General features: G+C 41.1%; 1 protein-coding gene across 5 annotated transcripts in view; it reads right to left on the reverse strand.

The window, feature by feature from the left end:
• Positions 1 to 26,465, reverse strand: part of LOC107393140 (voltage-dependent R-type calcium channel subunit alpha-1E) — a 172,629-nt gene that overhangs the window by 22,586 nt on the left and 123,578 nt on the right. For 2 of the 5 annotated variants that reach the window (XM_070554150.1, XM_070554151.1), the window contains exons 12-35: positions 25,402 to 25,494; positions 24,987 to 25,196; positions 24,764 to 24,876; positions 23,484 to 23,596; positions 21,451 to 21,582; positions 20,902 to 20,971; positions 20,662 to 20,779; positions 19,985 to 20,052; positions 19,690 to 19,781; positions 14,113 to 14,964; positions 13,561 to 13,790; positions 10,778 to 10,886; positions 10,504 to 10,633; positions 9,036 to 9,095; positions 8,784 to 8,890; positions 6,098 to 6,194; positions 4,086 to 4,246; positions 3,787 to 3,924; positions 3,293 to 3,494; positions 1,929 to 2,093; positions 1,333 to 1,443; positions 1,169 to 1,249; positions 897 to 1,082; positions 110 to 201 (exon numbers count right to left, since the gene is read on the reverse strand). In XM_070554150.1, the coding sequence (XP_070410251.1) occupies positions 110 to 201; positions 897 to 1,082; positions 1,169 to 1,249; positions 1,333 to 1,443; positions 1,929 to 2,093; positions 3,293 to 3,494; positions 3,787 to 3,924; positions 4,086 to 4,246; positions 6,098 to 6,194; positions 8,784 to 8,890; positions 9,036 to 9,095; positions 10,504 to 10,633; positions 10,778 to 10,886; positions 13,561 to 13,790; positions 14,113 to 14,964; positions 19,690 to 19,781; positions 19,985 to 20,052; positions 20,662 to 20,779; positions 20,902 to 20,971; positions 21,451 to 21,582; positions 23,484 to 23,596; positions 24,764 to 24,876; positions 24,987 to 25,196; positions 25,402 to 25,494 (3,730 nt within the window). The remainder of the gene's footprint in view (positions 1 to 109; positions 202 to 896; positions 1,083 to 1,168; positions 1,250 to 1,332; positions 1,444 to 1,928; positions 2,094 to 3,292; positions 3,495 to 3,786; positions 3,925 to 4,085; positions 4,247 to 6,097; positions 6,195 to 8,783; positions 8,891 to 9,035; positions 9,096 to 10,503; positions 10,634 to 10,777; positions 10,887 to 13,560; positions 13,791 to 14,112; positions 14,965 to 19,689; positions 19,782 to 19,984; positions 20,053 to 20,661; positions 20,780 to 20,901; positions 20,972 to 21,450; positions 21,583 to 23,483; positions 23,597 to 24,763; positions 24,877 to 24,986; positions 25,197 to 25,401; positions 25,495 to 26,465) is intronic. The other 3 variants (XM_070554154.1, XM_070554153.1, XM_070554152.1) reach the window with 3 other exon arrangements.

A 26,465-nucleotide genomic window follows, 5' to 3' on the forward strand; every position in this document is an offset into this window, starting at 1 on the left:
TGGGGTGGAGAAACAAATACAAGTAGAAACAGTCATTCATTCTGATGTAGAACAGATGAAATTGTGTACAGCATGATGTAACAGGTCAACACTAGAGAGGTGATCATACCTGAACAGCAGCATCAAAGCACCTGAGAAGGTTTTGAAGTTGTTGTGCTGGTTGATGTGAGTCTCTTCATTCAGTTTAATGTTCCCAAAAACCTGGTTTACACACATACGTGCAAACGCTCAAAAGAAGAAAAACTACTCCAAGATTCACATGTTTGTTATGAAGAGTTTCATTTAGAGCAACACTAAATAGTTTTAACACTTTAAGCTGTTGTTTCCAAAGTCGTTTCAGTGATTCCTGAGGAAGAAACTTAAGCAACTCCAAAAATGACGGATCTCTAAAGCCGTTTGCCGACCAGAAACCGCACTTTACAGTTTTGTGGGATGGATAGGTTCACCAGATAGAGCTCTGTACCTGCTTTACAGTTAGCTCACGTAAGGATTAGCAGTTGGCCGATTGTGAAAAAGAAAAAAAAAGATTTTTGCTGGCAACATGAAAATACCCTGAAAATGACAGTAAGAGAATAATGTCTTTAGATTCAAAGACCGAACTTCGGCGCAACCTACACCTGTTTGAGGAAACTAAAGGACTGATGGTGACCTGGCTTTGTTGCTACAGGACTTGTAAGCAATAACATTTTTTTGCCCAATAGTGTGGTTCTTTTAACTTTATGGCTTATTTATATCAGTTGGTTCATGCTAGTGTTAGCTCGTTGTCGTCACTAGCTGCAGGCTGCGGCAGAGTTGTTTACAACAGTTGTATTTCCACTTTCAAGGAGGCAGAAGCGGGAACTTATTTAGTGTTGCTTTAAAACAAACAAACTGTTTAATGTGTGTTCACTTCTGACCTGCATGCCAATGATGGCGTAGATGAAGAAGAGCATTGCAATGAGCAGACAGACGTAGGGCAAAGCCTTGAAGGATTGGACAAAGGTCCACAGGAGGATCCGGATGGTGTAACCCTGCCTTAGCAGCTTGATCAGGCGGGCCGCTCGAAACAGCTTCAGGAAACTCATGTTGAACGTGTCGATGCGCTTTTAAAAAACAAACAGGAGAAAGAAAAGGAACCATTTGTACATCTGTGACTGATCTCTGCCTGATGATGATCACATAGATTTACCTGTAAGTCTACCACGATCTCAGTGATGCTGCCCAAGACGGTGATGAAGTCAAAAATGTTCCAAGTGTCCCGAAAGTAGTTCTGTTGACACACAAAAAAGAATCCTTCACTAAAAAAATAACATTCAATTCAGACTCAGGATTTTTGTTGCTCTTTCCTCTCACCAAAAAGCCAAAAGCCATGATCTTCAGGACACACTCGATAGAGAAGAGAACAGTGAACGCTGTGTTCAGGTGTTTCAGAACCGCGTCGTATGCTGGAGGAGCAGAATGGTACTGGAAATACAAAAAGATGATTAAAACTGGAGTATTCCCAAATCTGTTCCCTGCAGATCAACCTCCTCCAGTATCAATGTGAACTTCAGCAACCTGCAGGATCTACAGGTTGATGGAAGATTCCTGCAGATCCATAAATAGAGCTTCTGTCTCTGCATCCGTGGTGGCACTATAAAAGGAGCCATTCCTCCAGGGCCGGCAGCCACGGTTAATGAGGTCATGTTAAATAGCAGCGCCTGGACATTCTAGATCAATATTTAATACAGGCTGAGTCACTCAGCATTTGAGTCTGAAGAGCACAGGAAAAGGCCAGAGCAGCAAATAAATACTGATGAGGGAGAAAGCTGCAGCAGATCCGAACACATCCAGAGCTGAGGGGACACTTTTACAATTCTGTTATATGAAACTCAATCTGTTACCAGGAAAAAGGAAGGATTCTGAGCTAAATAAAATGCATTTATAATTTTGTTTTCAATTTTACTCACCTTCATCATCAGTACAATAGTGTTGAGAGCAATCATGGTGAGGACAGTGTACTCAAACGAGGGCGACACCACAAAATGCCACAAGCGGTACTGGAACGTGTGTCGGTTCTGCGGCATGTATCGGGTCAGGGGCTTCGCACTGATGGCAAAGTCTATGCATGCTCTCTGAATAAATACACATGCAACAAAAACAATAAAAGGAAGAAAGGTTGAAAAGAAGAACGATCACCAGCTGAAAACCAGTATTGTGTGGTGATACCTCAAGGTCACCTTTATTTATACAGCACCTTTACTGTTGCCCATGCAACCCAAAGTGCTGAACAGAACAAAGCCATGAAATAAAACATGTTCAAGTAAGACATATTAATAATGATGGCACCGAAAACAAAAATAAAACCATGGGTAGAAGGATGGGAAAAAACAATAAAATGGAAAGTTGGGAATTAATAACTAGATCAAACAATAAGACCACAGTAAACTAGATAAAAAGAATATCTGCACAAATCAACTATTATTAAAAGCCAGATCCAACTGAAAAGTTTTAGGTTTTGACTTCAAATGTTTGTCTGTAAAGGGTCATTTTAGCACAAACTGGCTCAAGAAAAGTATTTAAAAATATGAAAAAGTTGTGACATATCCCTTGAAGACTTTAACATTTAACAAAATTATTCTTAAAGGTGTGGGAAACTTGTTTAAACAATATGTTTGCAGTGGTCTTTGGTAGGAATGGATGCCTTGCAAGCCGTACTCGGGGCAAGAAAAGCCCAGAAACACTTGCATTAGCATGGACAAGTCTGCCACACCAGAGGAGAGCTGAACACCACAGGCTATTCGGACATCTCGTCTTGGTTTGAATAACAGTAATGCGACTCTACCGCTAACTCCATTTACTCTGTGGCATGGATGCTTTATCTCCACAAATAACACAAGAGTGGAGGAGTTCTGCTGTGTGGTTGAGTTGCTAATGCTAACAGTTAGCTTCCGCTAATTGAGACGTTCTCTGCTGATTCTGGACGCTAAAACAACAACAGTGTTTCCCGTCGCGAGCCAGTATGGGTGAGTCCAAGCAACTGCTTGACGCAGATCTGTCAGGCTTTTCAAATTCTAGAGTTTCACCGTCTATTTTCTATCAGAAGCTAACGCAGAAGATAGGTGTAGGAGACTATTTTCACGTTCAGCCTGCATGAAAACCTCAGAGTGACCCATTAGAATCAGAAATAATCATTAAAAAATGCCTTTTCAGTGAACCACCTTTAAAAGGTATTATTGTTCAGAATTTACTAATGACTCTAAAACGTTCGTGCTTTGTGCATAATTAAAGGATCGTCAACCCTAACAGCTGCTTCCAGGTTTTCATGGTTCACCTCGTTCTTCTCCAAGCTGCACTCCTCCATCATTTTATCACCCTGCTCCTGAAACGTGATGATGATGAGAGCCACAAAGATGTTGACAAAGAAGAAAGGAAACACAACAAAGTAGATGACGTAGAAGATGGACATCTCCATCCTGTTCCCGTGGCTTGGACCTCTATCCTCCTCTGTCACGTCTACAGAGTGCTGCAGGACCCTGGCAGAGCACAAAAACACAGAAAGAGGGTTCATTGCTGAATTATTCCAACACTGGGGGACATTAAACAAACACTGCCAGTAAAATATTATTTTGAGCTTAATGGGAGAGCATGCAAATGACCATGTCTTTGTTGGGTTTATCACTTTTCCCTCATCAAAGGTCAGATTTGACTAATAATAAAGCATAAGACACACCACGAAAGGTTATAACACTCTAACAAACTAATGATCCTGCTAAGAGAGAAAACTGATGAGCTTTTTAACTGGTCTGACTCCAGTCTGACACTCACTGAGGCCATCCCTCTCCAGTGGAAACCGTAAAGAGCGTGAGCAGAGCCCAGATCACGTTGTCGTAATGAAACTCGTGTCTTCTCCAGTCTCTTTTCTTCACCTCCTTCTTATCCTTCCCGTAGTCGATGTAATAACCTCTGAAGGAGGAAGACGTGGCAGTGAGATTCCATGAGACGAGCTCATTTTAATGTCTGTTGTTTTAAACTTCACTTTGAATAATAGTAAAACCTATTTCTCTTTATTCCTGAGACACACGAAGGACCAGGTTTAACATGTGAGCATTAAAAAGAAGGATTACTGGCAGTCTTTCTGTGTGTCCTTTGAACTGTCGGTGCAGTAGAAGAACTTCCCCTTAAAGAGCTGCACAGCGATGACGGCAAAGATGAACATGAAAAGCTTGTAGACAATTAAAATGTTGAAGACATTCTTCAGGGATGTCACAACGCAGTCAAACACGGCCTGGAGGAAAGCGAAAAGAAAAGATCAAGAATGCACTTCAGCTTCGAGGTGCAGATGACAACAAGAGTAGCATCATTAAGGTTTACACAATTACCAGAAAGCTTAAAGCGTGTTGTTAAATGTTTTTCTGCAGATGAGAAATCTAAATGTCACTATAATCCTAAAGAACCAAGGTTTAACAAGCTTTTCTGTCTGCACATTATTTAGGACACAATCACACAAAACAAAACCATCACTTTGGTTTTAAATGTGATCTAATTATTTAAACTCAGACTGATAACAATCTTGAGGGTTTTATGAGCTTGTAAAAATAATTGAAGCGTTAGAAAACATTTTTGTAAAGGTTAATGCTCCGGAATAGGATTTTAATTTAAGGCGTAAACATGCCTTTATGATCAAAAGCTCAAATATTGTTTGGATTCATCCTTCACTTCAATAACAAGCTTGTGTTTGAAAAAAAAGAAAACAAAACAGAAAAAAAAAGAAAAATAAAGTTGTGTAAAAATAATCACAAAACCTGAAAGTTTTATGAATAACCTGGACATAAAAAATTGAAACACACTGGAGTGCTACAGCTGAAGCTGCTCATCATATCATAGTAGTACATTATTCTGTTGAATTAAAATATTTAGGTGTTTGGCTTGATCCAGAGTGGTTTTAGATGTATTCCCATGACATGCCATAAGGTCACACAGTGCTTAAGAATCCTACGTAACTCAATAAATTGTTTCGAACCGACAGTCCGTAAGCGGATTATCACTCAGCTTCTGCTGCTGATTAATGATTATGCAGATATATTGCATCAGAATTCTACGGTTGCTAGCCTATGGCCCCTTGATGTCATCTACAATAGCTAATGTCATTTAGCTTTACGGTACTCATCATTGTTATACGCATGCACTTCTTGCTTGGCTGCCCTTAAAAGCTAGACGTCTATTTCACAGTTTGATATTTATTTTTAAATGTATCCATTTTGATTTTCCATCTTATCTGAAAGGTTTGTTGGTTCTCATTGATTCCTTGTATTCTACTCGTCTAACCGATCATCTTAATTTGTTGTTCCACGGTCTAAAAAGGAGGCGGAGATTTGCCGTTAGCGTTAAAGCTCCTCAGGACTGGAATAAGTTGAAGTGAGGTCCTTCTCATCACTTTGTCAAGTTAGTCGCACTGTTTATGTTTATGTTTATGTGAGGCCGATCTGTGATTGCTTAGCTTCAACTGTGTAATGATGAATCCATGTATTCGTTTGCTGCATTGCTGTTTGTTTTATATTGCCAGTTACTGTCAATCCATTTGGATGTGACTTTATTTCGCGTTTATATATGATGTTAGTGTAATGTCCTTTTTTGCTTGGAGTGACTCACAGCTGTTTTATTTTTTATTTTGATCTTTAATTTATTTCTTTAATTTCTGAAGTTTTATTTATTTGTTATTGTTATATCGTTTTATTCAAGTCTATTGTGGTCAATTTTATTCTTTATTGGTTGTGTTGAAAGAGGACCTGCTCGAAAACGAGATGTTACATCTCAAGCAGTTTATCCTCCTGAGAAACACATTTTAAATAAAATAAATAATAATAAGGAATCGGAGGATCTAAAATTAGGACAAAAAGCAAACCTAAAATGTTCTAGTTTTTATTGTTTTTTACTGAACAAAACGTAGCATCTTCTGATACTCTGTTTACCCACATTATCATTCCAGCTTTTAATAGAAACATGGAAATATCCCATTTAACATTTTGGAAAATTGCAATTTAGACATTTTTTACATATAAAACAGTTTTTTAAAATTAGCTAACAGAAATAAACAGAAACACATCAAATAGAAAAAAGTAAAAACTGTATATGTGACCTTGAGTTTGGGAAGTCTCTTGATGGTCTTCAGAGGTCTGAGGACACGCAGGACTCGAAGGGATTTAATGGTCTTGATGTCTCGTCCTTTGTTGTTTCTGAGCAGAAGAACAGGCTGTAACTAAAGCAGCTAAAATCATTAGAAGTATCAGAGTTTGTAATACTTTAAGATAATGTTTCTGTCTTTTACCCCATCACGTTTCTGCTGGTCAAATCCACCAGGACAGCACACAGAGGAGAGAGGAAAGAGATTTTTATGTATTTTATGGAGCTCATTTATTGCTGTGCTCCTTCACAGCATATAAATGGTGGGTGACAATAAGATTTTACTCACTTTGTATTTAGGTAAATCAATCTTCTGTTCTTATGTTTTTCGTTTAGCTTAATCGTTGTTTTTAAGTTTAGGAAACTTTCATTCAATTTAAGATTTCCCCCAAAATAGTTCTGACTTATGGAAAACCACCACCAACATCCTGCGTTGGACTAAATCATGATTTAGAGAGAATAGTTTGGCCTTTTTGACATTCATTTTTTGGCCTCCACATAAAATGAACAAACAACATCTTCTAAGGCAGACCTGGGCATTTTACGGCCCGCGGGCCACATACGGCCCTTTGGTTGACTTTGACCGGCCCGTGTAAGGTTAATTGGAAATTACAAAATAAATGTATTTTCTCATTTTACCTCATGCATGGGCTAAGGCTGCATTGCTTTTATTTTGAAGTTGTTTTTACGTGCACAATGACGCAACACGTATAGCAACAAGTGCCTGCGGTTGACATGGTGATTGTAGCCCCCAGAAATGTCCGCTCATGCAAAAAAAAAAAAGAAAGAAAGAAAGAAAGAAAGATGCCGAATGCAGGATTTTCAACAAAAATTGGACTGCTAAGTATTTTTTTACAGAAGTCGAAGGTAAAGCCGTGTGTTTGGTTTGCGGGGAGGAGATTGCCGTGTTTAAGGACTACAATTTAAGTCGGCATTACGACAAGAAACACTCGGAAAAATACAAGAACTTGTCTGATGCTGAGAGGGCACGGACATCCGAAGCTTTGCTAGCAAAGTTGCAAAAGCAGCAATGCTTTTTTACTAAGCTTCACACATCCAGGGATGCAGCAACCAGGACCAGCTTTGTGATATCCCACAAAATAGCTAAGAACAGCAAGCCGTTTTCGGAGGGAGAGTTTGTCAAAGAGTGCATGGTGGACGCTGCTGCACTGCCCTGAAAAAAAGGCGCATTTGAGCAAATCCCGCTGTCCAGGTGAACCGTGACCAGGAGGATCGAGGACATTGTGGGGAACCTGGAGCTTCAGCTGCAACGTGAAGTGGCAAGTTTTGACTTTTTCTCATTAGACGAGAGCTGTGATGTCCGCGACACAGCCCAGCTGCTCGTATTCGTCCGGAGGATAACGGACTTCAAGCTCACAGAGGAGCTGGCAGCAATGCGGTCGATGAGAGGGACAATGACAGGGAGTGATCTTTTTTACAGAGGGAAATGCGTGCACGGACACTCTGGGATTGAAATGGGAGAGAATGTCAGGTGTCACAACAGACGGTTGTCCAAATCTTACAGGGAAAAATGTCGAACTTTAGAAATGCATGCAAGATAAAGTGACAGAAATCGATGCAGATCAAAAATTGGTGTTTTTGCATTGAATTATACACCAACATGTGTTGTGCACGTCAGTGCTAAAATCAACCATGTTACTGATGTTGTTACTAAAATAATAAACTTCATCAGGGCACGGGCGATGAATCACAGACAGTTTGTGGCTCTTTTGGAGGACTCCACACAGCTGTCAGATGGCTCAGCCTGGGGAAAGTGCTGAAGAGGGTTTGGGACTTGAAAGCAGAGATTCAGGATCTCTGCTGGATTTCTACTCTTCTCTTAAGGAGGAGAACTTTCCAAACCTGAGGAGACATGCTCAGAATATGTTGGATTTCTTCGGCTCTACCTACATTTGTGAACAAACATTTTCAATGATGAAGTTTACAAAATCCAGGTAAAGATCCTCTCTCACTGATGATCATTTGTCAGCTGTGCTTCGCTTCTCCACCTCAGACATTCAACCTGACCTTGATGCACTCGTTAAAGCCCAGCAGAGACTAGATTTCTCTCATTGAATAAGAAAAAAAAAATCGCTTAAAAACACAAAATAAGGTGTTTGGACCACAAATGTAGGCAACTAGCAGTGAACTGGGACACTTTTTTTTAAACCTCTTTCTCAAGATCACAGTTCAGTGATTTTATTTTACAGACAATACTGTGTGTCTGTAGAATGCTAAGAACCTCTTTCCAACAATATTTGAAACTCAAAATGTGTTTTGGAGTGAATGTGACTGAAACTGTTAACTAATATAAGTCACAAATGTTTAACAAAAACCAAATGTGCGCACTTTGTTTACCATTGCCTTGGGGAATTTGAATAAATCACATTTTTGTAAGCCAACCTCACTTTTTCCTTTTTGCTCATTTATAACTTATAGTCTACTCTTACCTGCTTGAAAAAACAATGGTATTTACTGCTTTTTATAAAGAAATACCATTAATATTATGCATAATTGACTTCAGCCTTTTGGCCTGGCCCTCCACAATATTTTCTGTTTCTCATGTGGCCCCAAGGAAAAAGTAATTGCCCACCCCTGTTCTAAGGTATAATAATGTTACAGGAATAAATGAAGGGACTGACGTGAGGGCAAAGGCCACCAGAGCTCCCACCACAACGATGAAATCCAGAATGTTCCACAGATCTCTGAAATAGGAGCCATCGTGAAGGAGCAGGCCCTGGTCAATCATCTGAGGACAACACAGAGTCGTAAAATAAATGAAACTAGATTATCCCAATCTCAGAATCTGGATTAGAAAATAACCTTGATGTAAAATCCTGATCTTTGATCACAAATTATATTTTGGTAAAGTCATTTAACAGATTTTTACTCACCTTGATGATCATTTCAAACGTGAAGACTCCAGTGAACACATAATCAAAATATCGTAGAACCTGTAGAATTAGTCACACACAGGAAGATACACTGAACATAAAAACACACACACACACAAATACTACTACTACTACTACTAATATATATTCATGTAGTGCTTTTCTAAGCTCTCAAAGTGCTTTCCATTATTCACACACTGCCGGTGATGGTAAGCCACCATGTAGCCACAGTTGCCCTGGGGCGGTCTGACAGAGGCGAGGCTGCCATTTTGTGCCATCGGCCCCTCTGACTACCACCAACACAGGCAAGTTAGGTGAAGTGTCTTGCCCAAGGACACAGCAGCAGAATACCAAGGCAGGAGCAGGAAGCTATCCCGCAAACCTCCGATCGCTAGGCAACCTGCTTAACCTCCCGAGCTACCGCTGCTCCACATACAGACATTCAAAAGATCCCACTTAAACAATGACACAAACAACTGTCGTTTCACATACACCCATGCACACACACATTCAACAGTCAGAACCCGCCCCATCTCTGAACTGCGAATAAAAATGAGAATTTGAATGAAAACATGTTGCATTTAAGAGTTCTATCACAGTATGATCATTTGCATGCTATGAAATTATACAGCAAAAGCACTTATTGGTGCATCCTCTCATCCTATTGGCTACCATCACGCCTCTGCACTGCCACGGACTAATCTCCATGCAGGTATTTCTGCTAACTAAAATGAACAGTTTTAACAAGCCAGACATTTCTCTTTTAAATGATCTTCTTTTTTCTAAAAAGATCTTATGTAACATTCTTATTTTCTGAAATTCATAATTTTGAGCCTTCATTATATGTAAGTCGTAATTATCAAAAAACAGGAAATAGAGGCTTGAAATGTGTCACTCTATGAGTAGTGAATCTATATACCGTAATATTTTTCACTTTCAGAAAAACCTGAAAAAAAAATTAACTTTTCACAATATTCATATTTTTTTAAATGTACCTGCATATGACACAACAGCGCACATCCTACCAGACCTCAGCTGGACTCAGAACACAACACTGGAGAAGCAGACCTGCTCCGTTTCACTCAAAAACACTACCAACAGCTGCTGCACTGAGAACATCCTAACATGCAGCACGCTGCTGTGGCTTTTTCAGCCAAATGGCTGCTAATAAAAATCATTGTTCCAGCTGCAAGGCATCGCTGGGACTCATTTACCACTACTAATGCAACTACAAATGATCTCTGCGGCTTCAAACACAATCAGAAGCTTTTCCCATTCAGAAAACCCACACTGTCTGGATGGTGATAAAGGTCTTTGGAAGTCTGCACTTCCAGACAAATCTAGCAGGTTTTATCCATGAAGCATTCTGAAGCCATCGCCACTGCATACATATTAAATGTAAGGGCAGGTTATTTATCACAAATCCATGTTTCAGAGAGATAATGCATGCACTGAAATGAACACAAACCTTATTCCAGTCAGACGTTGTGGCTACGGGGTCTTCTGCAGCCAGGGCGATGCTGCTGGCAGCTATGACCAACAGGATGGACATTTCAAAGTACCTGAGGTTCACCACATAATGACATGCTCGACGCACCCTGAAGATGAAACATGCAGGCGACACTTTTCTATTAAGATCATAAATGAAGATTAGACGTTGTATGAGACAGACGTCATAGAATAAAAACAGAGTTAAGGACTCCCATTCACCCGGTGAAGTCTGGATGATGGTGAGAACTTACGGGTTGTCAGGTTTGAAGACGAACATGCTGTCTGGAGTTACAGTGTTAACAGGCTTTGTTTCTTCAAATTCCTCCTCCGACTTACAGCTTTCAGGGTCCTTGCTTTTGACTAAAGAAGGTCAAGTTTCAAAATATTAAATCCTTACAATGACATCAAAATGCCACGAAAAACGTGCTAACTTTGTTTGACCTGAAGGCTGAAAACCACATTCAGTAAGTGAGTAAGTGAAGTTTATTTGTGTTGCACAAAATATCATCAATCAAATGAAAGCTAATTAGATCAGAAAGGGGAATATTATAGACAAAGGAAACAGAAAGATTTAAGTAAAAGCAGATTTAAATAAAAGGGTCTTCAGCTGTTTGTTAAAGGTGACCAGACTGTCAATATGTAAGGATAAAGGAAGATCATCCCAGAGTCAGGGTGCAACACCTTGGAAGAAGCGATCATCTAGACTTTTACATCTGGTCTTTGGAACTTCTAGAACACGTGTCAGACGCGAGAGATTCACGTGTCTTAAAATAAGTCTATGCCACTTCAAAGCGCACATGGACTATAAACTACATTTTCCATAATGCATGGCAATTGTGTTCCCAGTGCAGTGACTCGCCACTAGGTCCAGTGTGTCCACTTCCGTGTTTAATTGATGCAACAATTGAAAATAACTGTACACACATCATCGAAAATGTCCAGGAAGAGAAAGATTGATGCAGAAGGAAGGTGTTTCAATAAAGATGGAACATGTTGATATTTCAAGGAGAAAAACTGGTATGTCTTTACGGTCATTAGCATCCGTGCTACTAGCATCAGCGTTTGCAGCGTTACCTCCTCTGCCTCGGGACAAACTGAAAACACTCCTTTTACTCAACGCCGAGTTTACTCAGCAATTAGTCAACTTTGAAGCCCATAAATGGATTTTAACAGCTCAGTAATGTCATGTTCTGTGTCCCTCTGTCCCCAGCCTCCTCCTGTTCTCACTCCAGGTTCTCCTCTTGTGTCTCATTATTATCCCCAGCCCTCTCTAGACTTCCCTCAGGTGTCCTCCTAATCACTCCCTATTCCTAGTCAATCTTATTTTAGTCCTCTGCATCCATCTAGTTATTAGTTGTTTATTTTTGCCCTCAGTCTTTAGGCTTAGTTTTATCCGTGTTTTATAGGTTAAGGTTTATCTGCCTTCCTGCTTGTTTCTTTCCCATCATTTAGGTTATTGTATGCACCTGCCTTCCCTCCAGATCTCACTACTCACACCTGTCACCTGTTTCCCTGATTGTTTCCCTCTGTGTATACAACCCTGTCTGCGTCTTTCAGTGTCGTGGGTTCATTGTAATTGTCAGCGTGTTCTGTCCTCCTCTAGTTACACTAGTTCGTGCTCATGAGTGAGCTTTTTGTGTGTTTGTTTGTGTGTGTTTGTTCGTTCAGCGAGTTTGATATTAAGTCGGGTTTGTTTTTGTGCCTCTGGACTTTGGCGCATCCGCCTTTAATATAAAGGAAGTGTTCTCTCAAACCTCTCCTGCCTTGAGTCGTTCTGGGGATTCTGCATCTTGGGTCCTAACCTGCTCTCACCGTGACAAGTAATCTGTTGCTGCTGACATAGAAAGCGCACAGACCAACTTCCAGACCGAGATGATTTAACTCCAGTTTAGAGACACTCTCAAGTCAGTTTGACTCTGTGGCTGCTGCGGCTTTTATACCCCTCCCCGACACAACTGCGTGGTCCAGATGCTCTCCATGTCCAGCAGCACAAACCTGTGTGAGCAACTGTTTCTCACTGATGAACTCCTTCCTCAGCTCAGAGCCCAACCCCACAGATGCAGGTCTGGCTGGAACAGGTGAGCATCACAGGAAATCAGAGTGGAGAAAACTGATAGAATTTTTTTGCTTTTAACCTTTTCTGCTCCAAAGCATGAAAGTTACTGGGTGAGATGTTGCATTTTCATTTATGAGAATTACAATTTTTTATTTATGTTGTTGGCCTGTGAAAAAAGATTTCACCTACTTCTAAACAGGAAAGATTACAGATAGAATAGAAAAATATAATAGAAAATCCCTTTACTGTCCCTCAGTGGGGAAAGCTTCACGTCACAGCGGCAATAACATTCATTATAGGAGCAACAAAGGAGAGAAAAAAATAAAGAACAAACAAGAAAACATAAAATAGAAACATTTAAAAGATTCAAAAGATAAAAAAAGAAATGCTGAATATATGCAGATTTTAAGGAATAAAATATTTTTAAAAAATTGAGACATAAGTAACTAATACCACTTCTGGTTAATTTCAATTTAAAATTGACTTGCTTGTGTGTAATTTTGTTATTCCACATTCAGTGTTACTGCAAAAATAAGTTTATTTCCAAATGAAAAGGTTCAGCGTTCATACCTGTAGATAAAGGAAAATCTGCACATTTGCGATTACTTAAAAAAAAACGTTGAGTTTGGACCACAACTTCGTCCCAGTTTTTCATTTTGGCCCAGCGTGAATTAGAGTTCGACACCCCTGTTCTAGAAGGTTCTGGTGTGTGGACCTGAAGGCTCGGGTTGGAGCATAAGACTTTAACAGTTCAGTGATATAAATAGGAGCTTGAAAGTTATAGTCAGAATTCTAAAATGGATTTGGAAGTTAATGGGTAACCAAAGTAGAGACATTAGAATAGGAGTGATGTGTGCTCTTCTGTTTGCTCCAGTTAGGAGCCTCATGGCAGATTAGATCTTCTCGCAACCAAACTAATGATAAAAGCCATTTGCTTCTACAAAATGTCACTCATAAATCATAAATGTGTGCTCTTACCTGTGATTGTAGAAAGCTCCAGGGACGGCTGAACACTGGGGACCTCAATCATCACACTAGAGCTGAGCTGGGACTTGTCCAGATCCCCATCTGTCTCAGTGTCTTTGTTATTGTCTGGATTGGCAGGTGCAGAAGTTTCTGTCTGTTGTGAAGACTCTTCACGGTTCTGAGGATCACCAGGAGGGATGTCCTTTGAGTTACTGTTCCTTCCCTCATTTTGATCCCCATGTCTGTTATTGGGATACAAGAGGGAAAAGAAAAGGTGGTCTGTTTCTTTCTATCCATAAATTTGTCAACGGTTTTCCAACACAAACATAGCAAATATAGATTTTCTGCCCAGTGGATCGATGTGTGAGATAACATCAGTTCTCTCATAAAACTACAAGCTTTTGGGAATAACCATTACTTTTATTTGGAATTTTCTTTCAGTTTACACTTTACCAGAAAACTAAAACTCACTTATATAAATCAAATCTAAGAGGGAGAAATGATTGTTGGTTTGAGTACCAGCAAACTCATCATTGCTGTCTGATGAGCAGGAAGATTACTCACCTGCCCTCCCCCTGATTGGACAACTCTCCCTCTTTGTTTTCTTCCTTCCTGCCAGGACCTTTCCTCTCGTCTCCCACCATGGAGCAACCGTCCATCTTTTCCTCGCTCATAGGAGAAGATCCCTGATTTCCAGTCCTGTTGTGATGGTCACACTGATGCAGCACCCTCTGAGCTTTGATCTCAGTGGGACCTCCTTTCTCAGAGGTTTGTGCGTCCGGAGGCCTGAACTTCTTCACATGCCGGTGCTGACGTTCCCCGTTGAGTCTCGGGCTTCGACGTTCAGGTTTGTGACTGAGGCCCAGTTTTTTGCCCTCTGTGACGTGTTCTGATTCAGGAGGTTCTGGTATGGTCAAAGACACAGGATCAGTGAGGGCTGTGTTTGTAGGGTCCTTGGGCTCTGGTACCAGCGCTGACATTGGTCGTTCAGGTATGTCATCAGGGAGCGTTGCATCTAGAGGAGTGTCCACAGCGGACTGGTTCTTTCCTGTGGGGGCCAGAGGGTCAGTCAGTTGCTTCATGTTCCCTGATAGTGTGTGTTGCACGGTCTTACGGTGCAGAGACAGGGGTCGACCTTGGGCATCCTTCTCCTCATTCTGGCTGTTGTATAGGACCTCTCGGCTGGACATCTGCCGGTGTCGCCGCAGCTGGCTGGTCCTCTGTTCCCACACTGACATGGTCATCCTCTTCCTCCTCTCTCTCCTGGACATGAAAGAGTTAGAGGGTTTGAGTGGTGGGGGAGGGCGGCCTTCCCTCATACTGCCCTGGGCCTCCTCCAGGGAGTAGGAGTAAGTCGGACGGCTGCGGTGGATGGCTCTTTTCCTGTACAGGTAGGGCCGCCTCCTCCGGCTTCCCCTGGAAAGAACAAAATATACAGGCTGTCAGCAAATAACGCAGCAGTTTGTGTGTGCCAACTAAGGATGCATGCTTAGTATGAAGTTCAGATTAGCTTTTGTCAAAAGCCTGGTTCACATGGCAGGAGTTTTACATTTTTGGCTATTGTCAAAAGCATGAAAGACCACAAACAGAGTGATAAATTCTTGGTCCTGTGTGGTGTGCAGAAAATACTACACGCATAAACACAAACCAACTTCACTCACAGACATTTCTCATTTAGACGGGATTACTCTGAGGATAAAACATGACTGCAAACTAAACAAACATGGCAGAAGGGAAGCCTACATTAAGCTTCCATCACCTCATTTTCTGATTTGCTACAAACCACATTCAGCAGCTTGCAAGCTTGTTTATCCCTAAAAAATCAGACCAACATGTTTTAAAGCCTAGATTTTTAATCGGCGCGGTCCCAATGTTAATACAGCACACAATACAGCACACATGGTAGGATTTTTTTGATAAGATTATCTTTAGAGCCACTACAGTAACCATGTGCAACTTTAAGACTGTCAGAAGGGACGGGGCTTGGGTTGCAAGGATTAACCAGTTTGACTATTAACCCCGGTGTGAGTTACATCTCTACACTTAACCCACCGTAAAGACGTCTCCAACACCGCAAAATAAAATAAAGAAATTAGCAGACCAAAGCGAAAGTGAAACTGAACGAATGCACACAGCAGAACCAGCGTCAACAACCAGTGGGGCTGCTCTGTTTCCACCTAGGAAGTGCTTTAAGTCTCTTGTGAGGGAACATTTTAGACTCCCAAAGCTGCTAAAAAAGAAATTCAGAACAATGTCTCGTCCATCTGCAGAGCTGGCAGAAAAAAGTTTTGACACTCCCAACTTGTTAGCATCTCTGAGATTACCACGCAGACGAATAGCTCCAACTGAGTCAGATTACATTAGTGACTGAACGGATTTAACAGTAATATTAGAACAATCCAGTGAACAACTGTTCATCTTTTGTTTTTCTACCATGTTTCCCCTGCATCTGTCTACAACAAGCCTGTACGGCAAGCCATTTTAATATTAATTAAAAAACACCTCTCTGTAATTCCTGTTCTACATAGCAATAATATAATTTACCCTTGTCCAAAATAATTTTCTTATTGATTGAAATTTGAAAAGATGAGCAAATACAAATTACATTTAAGCAATAAGTAAAATTCCTAACTGCACTAGTAGGAATTTGACATTTTGACATTTTATCTCATTAAGGTGTCTCCATCCTTCAGCGCTAACCCTGAACAACTGTCAACAGTTAAACATTTTTGTCTTTCACAGAAACTCAAAAAGGCTTTTAGGAAAACTAAAGGTGTGGAACACACACACAAAAACGTTAAACGATTTCTGATAATCAGTCTGAAATTTTCATGCAGGCTGAACATGAAAATAGTCTCCTGCACCCATCTCCTGCAATAGCTTCTGGTAGAAAATAGATGATGAAACTCTAGGATTAGAAAAGCCTGGCAGATCTATGTCACACTGTCACTTAACACTTATGGACTCATCCATCTCGACTCACAATGGGGAAGGCTGTTGATGGTTTAGCATCCGGAAAATAGCACTGAAGGTCTCTGCTAGTAGAAGCTAACTGTTAGCATTAACACCACCACACAGCAGAACTCCTCCAGGCTTGTGTTATTTGTGGAGGTAAAACATCAACATTGCAAATCAGTAGTAGTAGTCGAATGACATTTTCTAAGCAAAATCCCTGGGAAGGAACAATAGATATTTCAGGGATTCAAAATTTTTATAGAATGTAATTATGCATGTTATCAATAACTTATAGAATAGGTGTGTGATTTCTATACGTTAATGCAGATCTGAAATCAATTAATGTAAAATGATCGTGATAATCATGAAACCATGTTTTTTTCTTTGACTATAATCACACAACCAACGTTTATAATCAATGCAACCCTAGACGGGGCTGGCCAAAAATTAGCACGATTATCCTGCTGTGTGAACCGGGCTTTAGACGCCTGTTTTTAGTTCTGAACTCAAATTTCCTTGCATGCATAATATCCGTTTACAAGGATAACCTAAAACCTTCAAATTCATTTAGAATAACTTCAAATGCAATTTAGGATCATGTTTCATAAGTTAAACATATTAGCAAGCAAAACATGTACATAAAAGAATGAATTGGATGTCACACTGGTTTATCAGCAATAAAAGTGCAATTTTCATTCCCACATAAAGCAATTTATTGGTTCAATGACAATGCTCAGAGGAAATAAATCAGCAGAAGCCAGACATTGTTGTGTGACTTAAACAACAAAAAGAGCAGAAATGTTGAGTGAAATCAGTCGAGTAGATTTAAATTGGCTATGAATTAAAATAAGGTTGAGGGGTCAGAACAGGACAGATGATGAACGGATGACAGTAGGACGTTTGTTCAGATTAGAAAAGCAGGAATGAGAGAGAGAGAGAGTCAGAGAGTTGAACAGACATTGTTACTTACTGGAGCGTGGACTCTTGTGTGGTCCGTGTTATCAATAAGCGATTAGTTGAAAACAAGACATTAGTGCTTTCGTGAGCAGAGACAAAACAGGACAGGAGAGACAGAAAAACAGCATCTCACACACACACAAAGGCCACCATGGCTTTCACTGAACAGCTGTAAGGGTTTAGGTTTTTATCCCTGGAGGGGATTCCTTTCAGAGTAAAATACTTGTGCACTTGTACTTAAATGTTGTTTGTATAATTTTATCAGTTTACAATAGTTTACTTTACAATTTTACCATTAGATTTGGAGGGTGTAGTCTTTGGTGTGTGTGACCAAAAAGATGGTTGCAGCTTTGCAAACAATTAAAAGACATTAATAAACAACAGGAGGTGCAACATTGAGAGAAAGACAGTCAGCTGCAGTATGGTTACAAGTAAAGGAAAATCAGAAATGGACACGTGTGAAACCCTTTGAAAACCACGCAGCTCTGAACACCAAGGCCACCTTGTAGCACTCACGTTAGCATTCTCTTCAGGACATGCTGAAGAAGTTAAACAAGGCCATTCAAGTGCTGAACTTCTAAACATTATCATTACGCAGTGGAATGCCAAAGTTTGGGCAGCCTGTTAATCTTCATGATTTCTGTGTAAATCGTTGTTATAATAAAAAAAATTGTTAAATGTATCATATAGGAGACACACACAGGGATGTTTGAGGAATGAAACGAAGTTTATAGGATTTACAGAAAGTGTGCAATATCTGTTTAAACTAAATTAGGCAGGTGCATAAATTTCTGCACCTCAAAAAGAAATGAACTCAATATTTAGTAGATCCTCCTTTTGCAGAAATAACAGCCTCTAAACGAGACTCTGGATTCTGGCTGAAGGTATTTTGGACTATTTTCAGTAACATTCAGGTCTGGGGACTGAGATGGCCATTCCAGAACATTCTACTTGTTCCTCTGTCTCCTATATGATATATTTAACTGAAAATGTTATCATAACAACCAACGATTTATAAAGGGAAATCATAAAGATTAACAAGCTGCCCAAATTTTGCATCCCACTGTACTTGAAAGGATTTTGGAGGACAGTTTAAAGTTTCAATAGTGAAAGAAAAAACACTCACACACTGATTATTATTTGGACTTTCAGTGTGAAAAAAATCCATTTTTCTTTCTGCGATCATGCCAATCAGATGCATGCATTCCCAATGAAATGCGATAATCATCTTCAGACGTGCAGTACTTTGTTTTCCTGCACATTTTTGAAAACGTATTTATTTTGTTGGGGACAGAACAGCAGACATCAGAGATCAGACTAGCAAACAGTTAAAATCCAGAAGATCTACAAATAACCCATGCTTTTATTCCATTTATTTTTGGGGGGTCCGATCAAAGTTGAATGAACTAAAACTGATTTTAATGTAAAAAATTTCTTGTTCTATTGTGTTTTGCATTCACTGAAGGCAATGCCCAAATGCTTGAAATCAATATTTAGGAAGTATAATGGAAAGTATGTAATTTTGTGTTGATTACATGTGTAAAAACCTTCTACATGCTCATGCAAGAGACTTTTCCTCATTACGCAGGGTGCATACAAAACTCATGTCCCACTTCTGCCCATGCACATGCACTCGCACAACATTTGACAAGGCAGTTCATTATTGAGAAAAAGCATCTATTCTGCAAGGAGAGAAAACAATGAACACGTTACTTTGTCAATCACAGTCGACATGTGAGATTGAAAAACTTCCCTTGTCTCTCTAAGATGCATCAGCACTGTGTCTTATTACGTTAGACACCCTCTTAATCTGGACTTTAAGTCACCCTGTCGCCATGACAACAATATAAGCCTCCCACCCCTGACTGGAACAAGTCACCAGGGAGACTTTGGCTGGAAGCAAATTATAGTACTGGATGTAGCAGACTATCTATAGTGGGACAAAACTAGTCCTCCAACAAGCCAAAGAGGCTTTTAGAAATCAGAACCTCAAAGCAGAACTAGTCGAACCTCGGCATCAAACAGCCTCTTTCACAACCGTTTTACTTCAGTTTCAGCATGAATTCCAATAAGCCAATATAAAAACGATACACACATTTTAAAGTCTAATTTATAATAAGAACGGTGTTGTAGTTTAGTCCAATGGACTCATTTGCCAGAGTGAATAGGTGAAAGACAGAGGGAGGAGAGGAGCTGGTCAAGCAAGAGGAGGCTGCATTCATCACTTACTCTGAAGACATGAAGGAGGACAACGGTCCGACCTCATGTGCCTTCTGCAGGGCGTGCTTCTGGTTAAACGCTGCCTCTGCTTCCTCTTCATCCTGATCACAAAGAGGAAAGTGCAAAAGGCGGGTGAACACCTCAAATCAGGGTGAATTTAAATAATTTAATCAAATCAAAGGCGATTCAGAGAAAAGGAGATCAGGACCAGACATGAAAGGGAGGAAAGATTTTAAACCAATGAGGTAGTTACAGCAGGAAGCACATCAGACAGATGACTGTTCTTGAGGTCATGTTTAATCACCTTGGTAAGTTCTTGAGCATTAGCCAGGTTGTCCACAGCAATGGCCAAGAAGACATTCAGCAGCGTGTCTGGTCACATCTACATTGAGGAGTCCCACAACTTCAGCTCCATGTAAAAAGGGATTGTTCAACCATTTTAAAGTTACAAAGAGAAGGTCCCATTCGTGGTCTTTTCTAGACTTACGTGCCCAAGCACATGCACAGATTATATGAAGGGGCGTGGCATCGTAAAAGGTTTGAGCGGTTGCCCGAGTCCCTTTCCGTCAGGGCTATGCTAATAGAGCTGGGGCTGAAACTTGCAAGGAGCATGGTGGCACATACAGTTAGGAAGCCTTACTTTCAAACGACAATACTTTCATTAGCTTCGTCGCTAAGCTTTGCATCAATTTGTACCCGTCTCGTCGCAGTGGCTGTTTTGACTTTCACTGTCGCTTGCTTTCCTCTAATAATGTGAAAAAATAAATAAAACATCTAATCGCCGGAGATGACCACATTTCTTTTAATTATATAGATTGAGTGTTGTTACATCTGGGTAATAATGCACATCGACAAAACGCTGGAGGGCAAAAGGAGCCTCTGGAAGCAACTTAACTACTTAGGAGAATATTTTTGACAAATAACTCCTTTCATTTTGAAGTTCCACATACATTTCCCTAAAAGCAAAGTGTTCAGGGATACAGTTTCCAAAAAGAGTGAGAACTATAAAGTAGATGGAGGACCACATGCCAGATCTCACTCCTCCTTGCGAGCGAATACCGTTATACATGACCTCATTCCAGTCCTCTCCGGTCAGGATCTAGGAAAACACACAATCACCAAGAATGGTAAACCATCCTAAATATCTCTGAAGAGCTTAGCTTGACTCATTCTTTCAAGACTGATTTATTTTGAGCTCATTTTCCAGCTTTCTCTCCAGACCTGAAAAACGGTCATGATAGCAGCAGGAAAGGTATCAAAGTTTGTTGGTGTGTAGTCTTCAAAGATGAACCTGTAAAAGGAAACAAGAAAAAAATAAAAATAAAATGTGGTTGTAGGAGTGAATCTTTTGTATGTGAATTATTTTAGTAAAATATGTTTTGTCTTTGTAATCTGTAAGCCTGTTCCTCAGTTTGTCTCTCAGTCAGTTTTGATCAAAGTGACGGCTTTTGGAAAATAACTCCAGGGAAACAGACAAGTAATAATAGGGATGGTCACAAAGATGGAGTTTAAAGATCTACTGGGAACACCTGAGTGTATTAAAACAAATGTTATTGGACCATAAGACCACCTGTTATCCTCTAAGCTGTCCACTTTAACCTCACTGTAAACTGGGAATGTGAGTGGAACTAGAATCCAGCAGGTAGGTTTAAAAGAAAAATGTTTTGAGTGTCTTTATTCTTAGATTCTCTCTTGGCCAAAGTTGCTATTCTATTATATCTGATTGGGTTTGCTTTGGAGAAATAAAAACAAAAGAGACTGTAGTGTTACCTTCCACCAAAAAGCTGCATGCCAAGGAGAGCGAAGACGACAATGAAGAGAAACAGAAGGAAGATCAGGGAGATGATGGACTTCATGGAGTTCATCAGAGAAACGACCAGGTTTCTCAGAGATGCCCAGTACCTTAACAGCAACAAAACATCTTTCAGTTTTTAAGCGAGAAGCACAAACAAATATGTACACTCACTGCAAACTTTATTGGCTACACCTGTCCAACTGCTAATTAATGCAAATTACTAATCAGCCAATCACATGGTGGCAACTCAATGCATTTAGGCATGTTGTCATGGTCAAGACGATCTGCTGCAGTCCAAACTGAGCTCCAGAATGGGGAAGAAAGGTGATTGAAGTGACTTTGAACGTGGCATGGTTGTTGGTGCCAGACGGGCTGGTCTGACTATTTCAGAAACTGCTGATCTTCTGGGATTGTCACGCACAACCATCTCTAGGGTTTACAGAGAATGGTCCGAAATAGAGAAAATATCCATACAGAGTAGAATGGCCATACTGGTTCGAACTGATAAAAAGGCAACAGTAACCCAAATAACCTATATTCACAATCAAGGTGTGCAGAAGAGCATTTCTGATCACACAACACATCGAACCTTGGGGCAGATAGGCTACAGTAGCAGAAGACCACACCGAGCGCCAATACTGTCAGCTAAGAACAGGAAACTGAGGCTACAATTCAGGCTCACCAAAATTGGACAATAGAAGATTGGAAAAATGTTGCCTGGTCTGATTAGTCTGCTGCAACATTTTGATGGTAGGGTCAGAATTAGGCGTCAACAACACAAAAGCATGGATCCATCCTGCCTTGTATCACCGGTTCAGGCTGGTTGTGGTGGTGTAATGGTGTGGGGGACATTTTCTTGGCAAGCTTTGGGCTCCTTAGTACTAACTGATCATTGTTGCAACGCCACAGCCTACCTGAGTATTGTTGTTAACCATGTCCATCCCTATATGTCCATGTCCATCCCTTCTGATGGCTACTTCCAGCCGGATAATGCGCCATAAAGCTTGAATCGGCTCAGACTGGTTTCTTAATGACAATGTTCTCACTGTCCTCAAATGACCTCCACAGTCACCAGATCTCAATCCAATAGAGCACCTTTGGGGTGTGGTGGAATGGGAGATTTGCACCCTGGATGTGCAGCCAACAGATCTGCAGCAACTGCGTGATGCAATTCAGTTTATTTGTATTTTGGTTTTGTTCCCAGAGGATTAAAGGTGCAATACATGTTTCTGCCTCCAGGTGGTGCCCTCTGAGAAAATAAATATTTCTGTTTTAACCCTCTCAGGCCCTGTCCACACGTAGCCGGGGATCTGCCAAAACGTAGATATTTTTCTACGTTTTGGCCTGTCATCCACACGAAAACGGAGTTTTTTTCACACAAAAACGGATCTTTTTAAAAACTCCGGCCAAAGTGAAGATCTGTGTTTTCTCCGTTTTGGGTGTCTGCGTGTGGACGGACAAAACCGGAGTTTTAAGGTCCGCAACGTCACTTTCCGCGACAGAAAAATGCTGACATCACGTGTGCGACCTGTGTTTACACTAGCCGACAGCATGGAAGCCTCAGAGCTGCGCTCGCTTTATCAATTGTCCAAGCGCTTTTTGCTTGTTTGTTTTTGCAAGCAGAATTACTGCTCCTTGCGGAAGACCACAGACGAAGGACGAGGTTAAGAACGGGGGAAGTACTGCCGCCCACAGGTCTGGCATGTCCTTAACAACGTATTTATCCGGGTACGTGTGGACAGAGTATTTTTTTTAAATGAGGTGGTGTGGATGCAAGTTTTTGGAGGGGCGGATATTCGTTTTTAAAGAACCCGGCTACGTGTGGACTAGGCCTGAGGCTTAAAATAAGTTTTGATAAAAGGACAAACAACTAAGTCCTTCAGGGGTACTTCTGAGTTAAAAAAATGTTCATGAACTACGTATGTGGAGTAACCAGGTCGGTAGGTTTTACCGTTGCAAATCTGCAACCTCTGGAGGGTTAAGTGTGGAAATAAAAACATCAACTTACTTGGTGATTTTGAAGATCCTCAGCAGACGAAGAGCACGCAGGACACTGATTCCAAAAGAAGTTCCAGGCCTGAAGCAGCCCCAAAGCACTTCAAAGATGCTGCCAATGATCACCTGTGATGTGCACATCATGTTTACCTTTTGCACAATTGTACATTTATTAATTTAAAGGTCCTATATCATGCAAAATCCACTTTTCTGAGCTTTTGAGAGTGTTTAGTTGTTATTTCCTCGTGTCCGTGTGTGTGCACATGCGTGCGTGCATGTTCGTGTGTTTGTAATAGTACGTGCACAGGTGTGTCTGCAATCCTCCAGATGAGAATCTTTCAAGCAGTGGGGTAGGGGTGGAGGTGTTGGTCATTGAGCATCGATTGGAACCCAGACCAAATGTCAGTCTATCCTGGAATCATTTACATTTTTTAAATCCGATTCCTAGTTTTGATGCCCAATCCACTGTCCTGAAGAAGAAGCTGCCAAATATCAACAAAGAAGAATTAACCAGAAGTGGTTGGATTACTGCTGCAATCATAGGAAATGTGCAGAGGTGTAGTAAAGTGTGGCTTCAGCCATCAATCAAAATCGGCTGACCTCTGTTGAAAAAAATAAAACGTGATCTGCAAATTCTGATCAATGCCTTTCAGAGTCGATTATTTGTAGCCAGCAGAGACACAGTGTGCCGCATTGTGTCTCTTTCCCTCCTTTCTTCACACTGTACAGGTGGACAGTGGTAAAGGTGTAAACAAACACACTTCTGCCAAATTTTTACTCCATCTGTGAAAGAAATGTAAACTTTGGATCCTGAGTGGTACATGATGGTGAATCTGTGGTTTCTGGGTTTGTGACTGTGTACTATGATGAAATTCACACGGGAAGGTGGGGTTTCATCAAATAAAGCGTCTCATTTCTGGGTTAAATAGTGCCAACAGTATTGGACCTGACTGCAGCCTTTGACACTGTTTACCATCAGCTGCAACTAGATCTATTACATCATTTTTTTTTTAAAAATTCTCTTTTTTAGTTTTTGTTCTTGTGAAGCGCCTCATAATTTTTATCTTGAGAGGTGCCATATAAGACAATCATTTCTTCTTCTTCTGGTATTTTATCATATATTGTGCTCTGGAAGGTGTAAAATAGCATGATACAGATCCTTTAAATGAGTTAACCAAGGCAAGAACTGTGATGAAGAGAAGTAATTACAGAGGAGGTGTTTTTGCGCTTCAGAAGAGTTAGACTTTTTTTTTAAAGTTTGAATGACCCAATAAAAAAGAAAAAAGCACTAACACTACAGTCAAAGCAGTTAAAGGAGGAATGAAAGTAGAGACGTGGCCCCAGACTGTACATCTTCAGAAACATCTCAGTCAGGAACAGAGCCAGGAACAGAAACTCTGCATAATCTAGAAAGACATGATGAAAAGTCATTGGGATTTTATGTTTTAACATTGCATAAGTAATTAGAAGCTACAATATTTCCTCTAACAGTTCCAGTGCTGATGAAACAACTCACAGAGGAAGTTGGACAGCCAGAGAGGCTGATTGTGGTGAACAATGGCAACGCACAGAGTGTTGAGAGCCACCAGGCCAAGCACTGTCCAGTAAAAGGTGTGCGTCTTTACCACGCGGCGAATGGAAATGCGAAGGAGGCGTTCCTTGCGGCGAAAATAAGCTGTCGGACCCCGCTTTGCACTCTTGATGCTTCCTCTGGCCATGGGCATGCCTTGTGAGGTAAAGAGGAGATGCAGAGTGAAGCTGTAGTCTGGCAGCACCTGCACAGCATGTTCCCATTCTGAATGCTGGACAGGACAGCGTGATGCTGACAACCCTAACAACGGCATTTCAAGCTGCAGCAGAGCTCACTGCGCCATGCTGGTGTCAACATTTTATGTGCAGATATTTCAGAGCCGGTCCAGACGCCCACTCACCCAGAGAGGAGATGTCACCATATTGTTCCTCCCCCGGTTGCCCCTGATGCACACCCATGCCTCTCCTCTTGATGGTGGTGGCTCTCTTCAACACTACACACAGGGAATATTAAAAAAAGGAAAATTACCTGAGAAGAACAGATGCAATTGTGAATCTAGACAAAGCCCTTATGAAAACCGAAACGTGTTAAGGATGCATTTATCCCAATCCCTTCTAACTTCATTTTAAAATCAGACTCAAATTAAAAAAATGTTAAATGTGGAACCAAAATTTGTAAGTCATGCAAAAATACTGTTAAGGGCCATTCAGTCCCTTTATCAGAGGAGCGTGAGTTTGGTCCGCATAGCCGGTAGTAAGTCGGACCTGTTCCCAGTGAGGGTTGGACTCTGCCAGGGCTGCCCTTTGTCACCGGTTCTGTTCATTACCTTTATGGACAGAATTTCTAGGTGCAGCCGTGGTGTGGAGTGTGTCGAGTTTGGTGGCAGGAGAATTTCGTCTCTGCTTTTTGTGGATGATGTGGTCCTCCTAGCTTCATCCAGCTCTGACCTTCAGCTCTTGCTGGGTAGGTTCACGGCCGAGTGTGAAGCAGCTGGGATGAGGATCAGCACCTCCAAATCTGAGACCATGGTTCTCGACCGGAAAAGGGTGGCTTGCCAACTCCGGGTCGGGGGAGAGGTCCTACCTCAAGTGGAGGAGTTTAAGTATCTCGGAGTCTTGTTCACGAGTGAGGGTAGGAGGGATCGGGAGATCGACAGGCGGATTGGTTCAGCATCTGCAGTGATGCGGACACTGAGCCGATCTGTTGTGGTGAAGAGGGAGCTGAGCCAGAAAGCCGGGCTCTTGATTTACCGGTCGATCTACGTCCCAATCCTCACCTATGGTCATGAGCTTTGGGTAATGACCGAAAGAACGAGATTGAGAATACAAGCGGCCGAAATGAGTTTCCTCCGTAGGGTGTCCGGGCTCAGCCTTAGAGAAAGAGTGAGGAGCTCGGACATTCGGGAGGGACTCGGAGTAGAACCGCTGCTCCTCCGGATCGAAAGGAGCCAGTTGAGATGATTTG

Source organism: Nothobranchius furzeri, chromosome 8 (assembly GCF_043380555.1).
Source record: "Nothobranchius furzeri strain GRZ-AD chromosome 8, NfurGRZ-RIMD1, whole genome shotgun sequence".
NCBI classification, from domain to species: domain Eukaryota; kingdom Metazoa; phylum Chordata; class Actinopteri; order Cyprinodontiformes; family Nothobranchiidae; genus Nothobranchius; species Nothobranchius furzeri.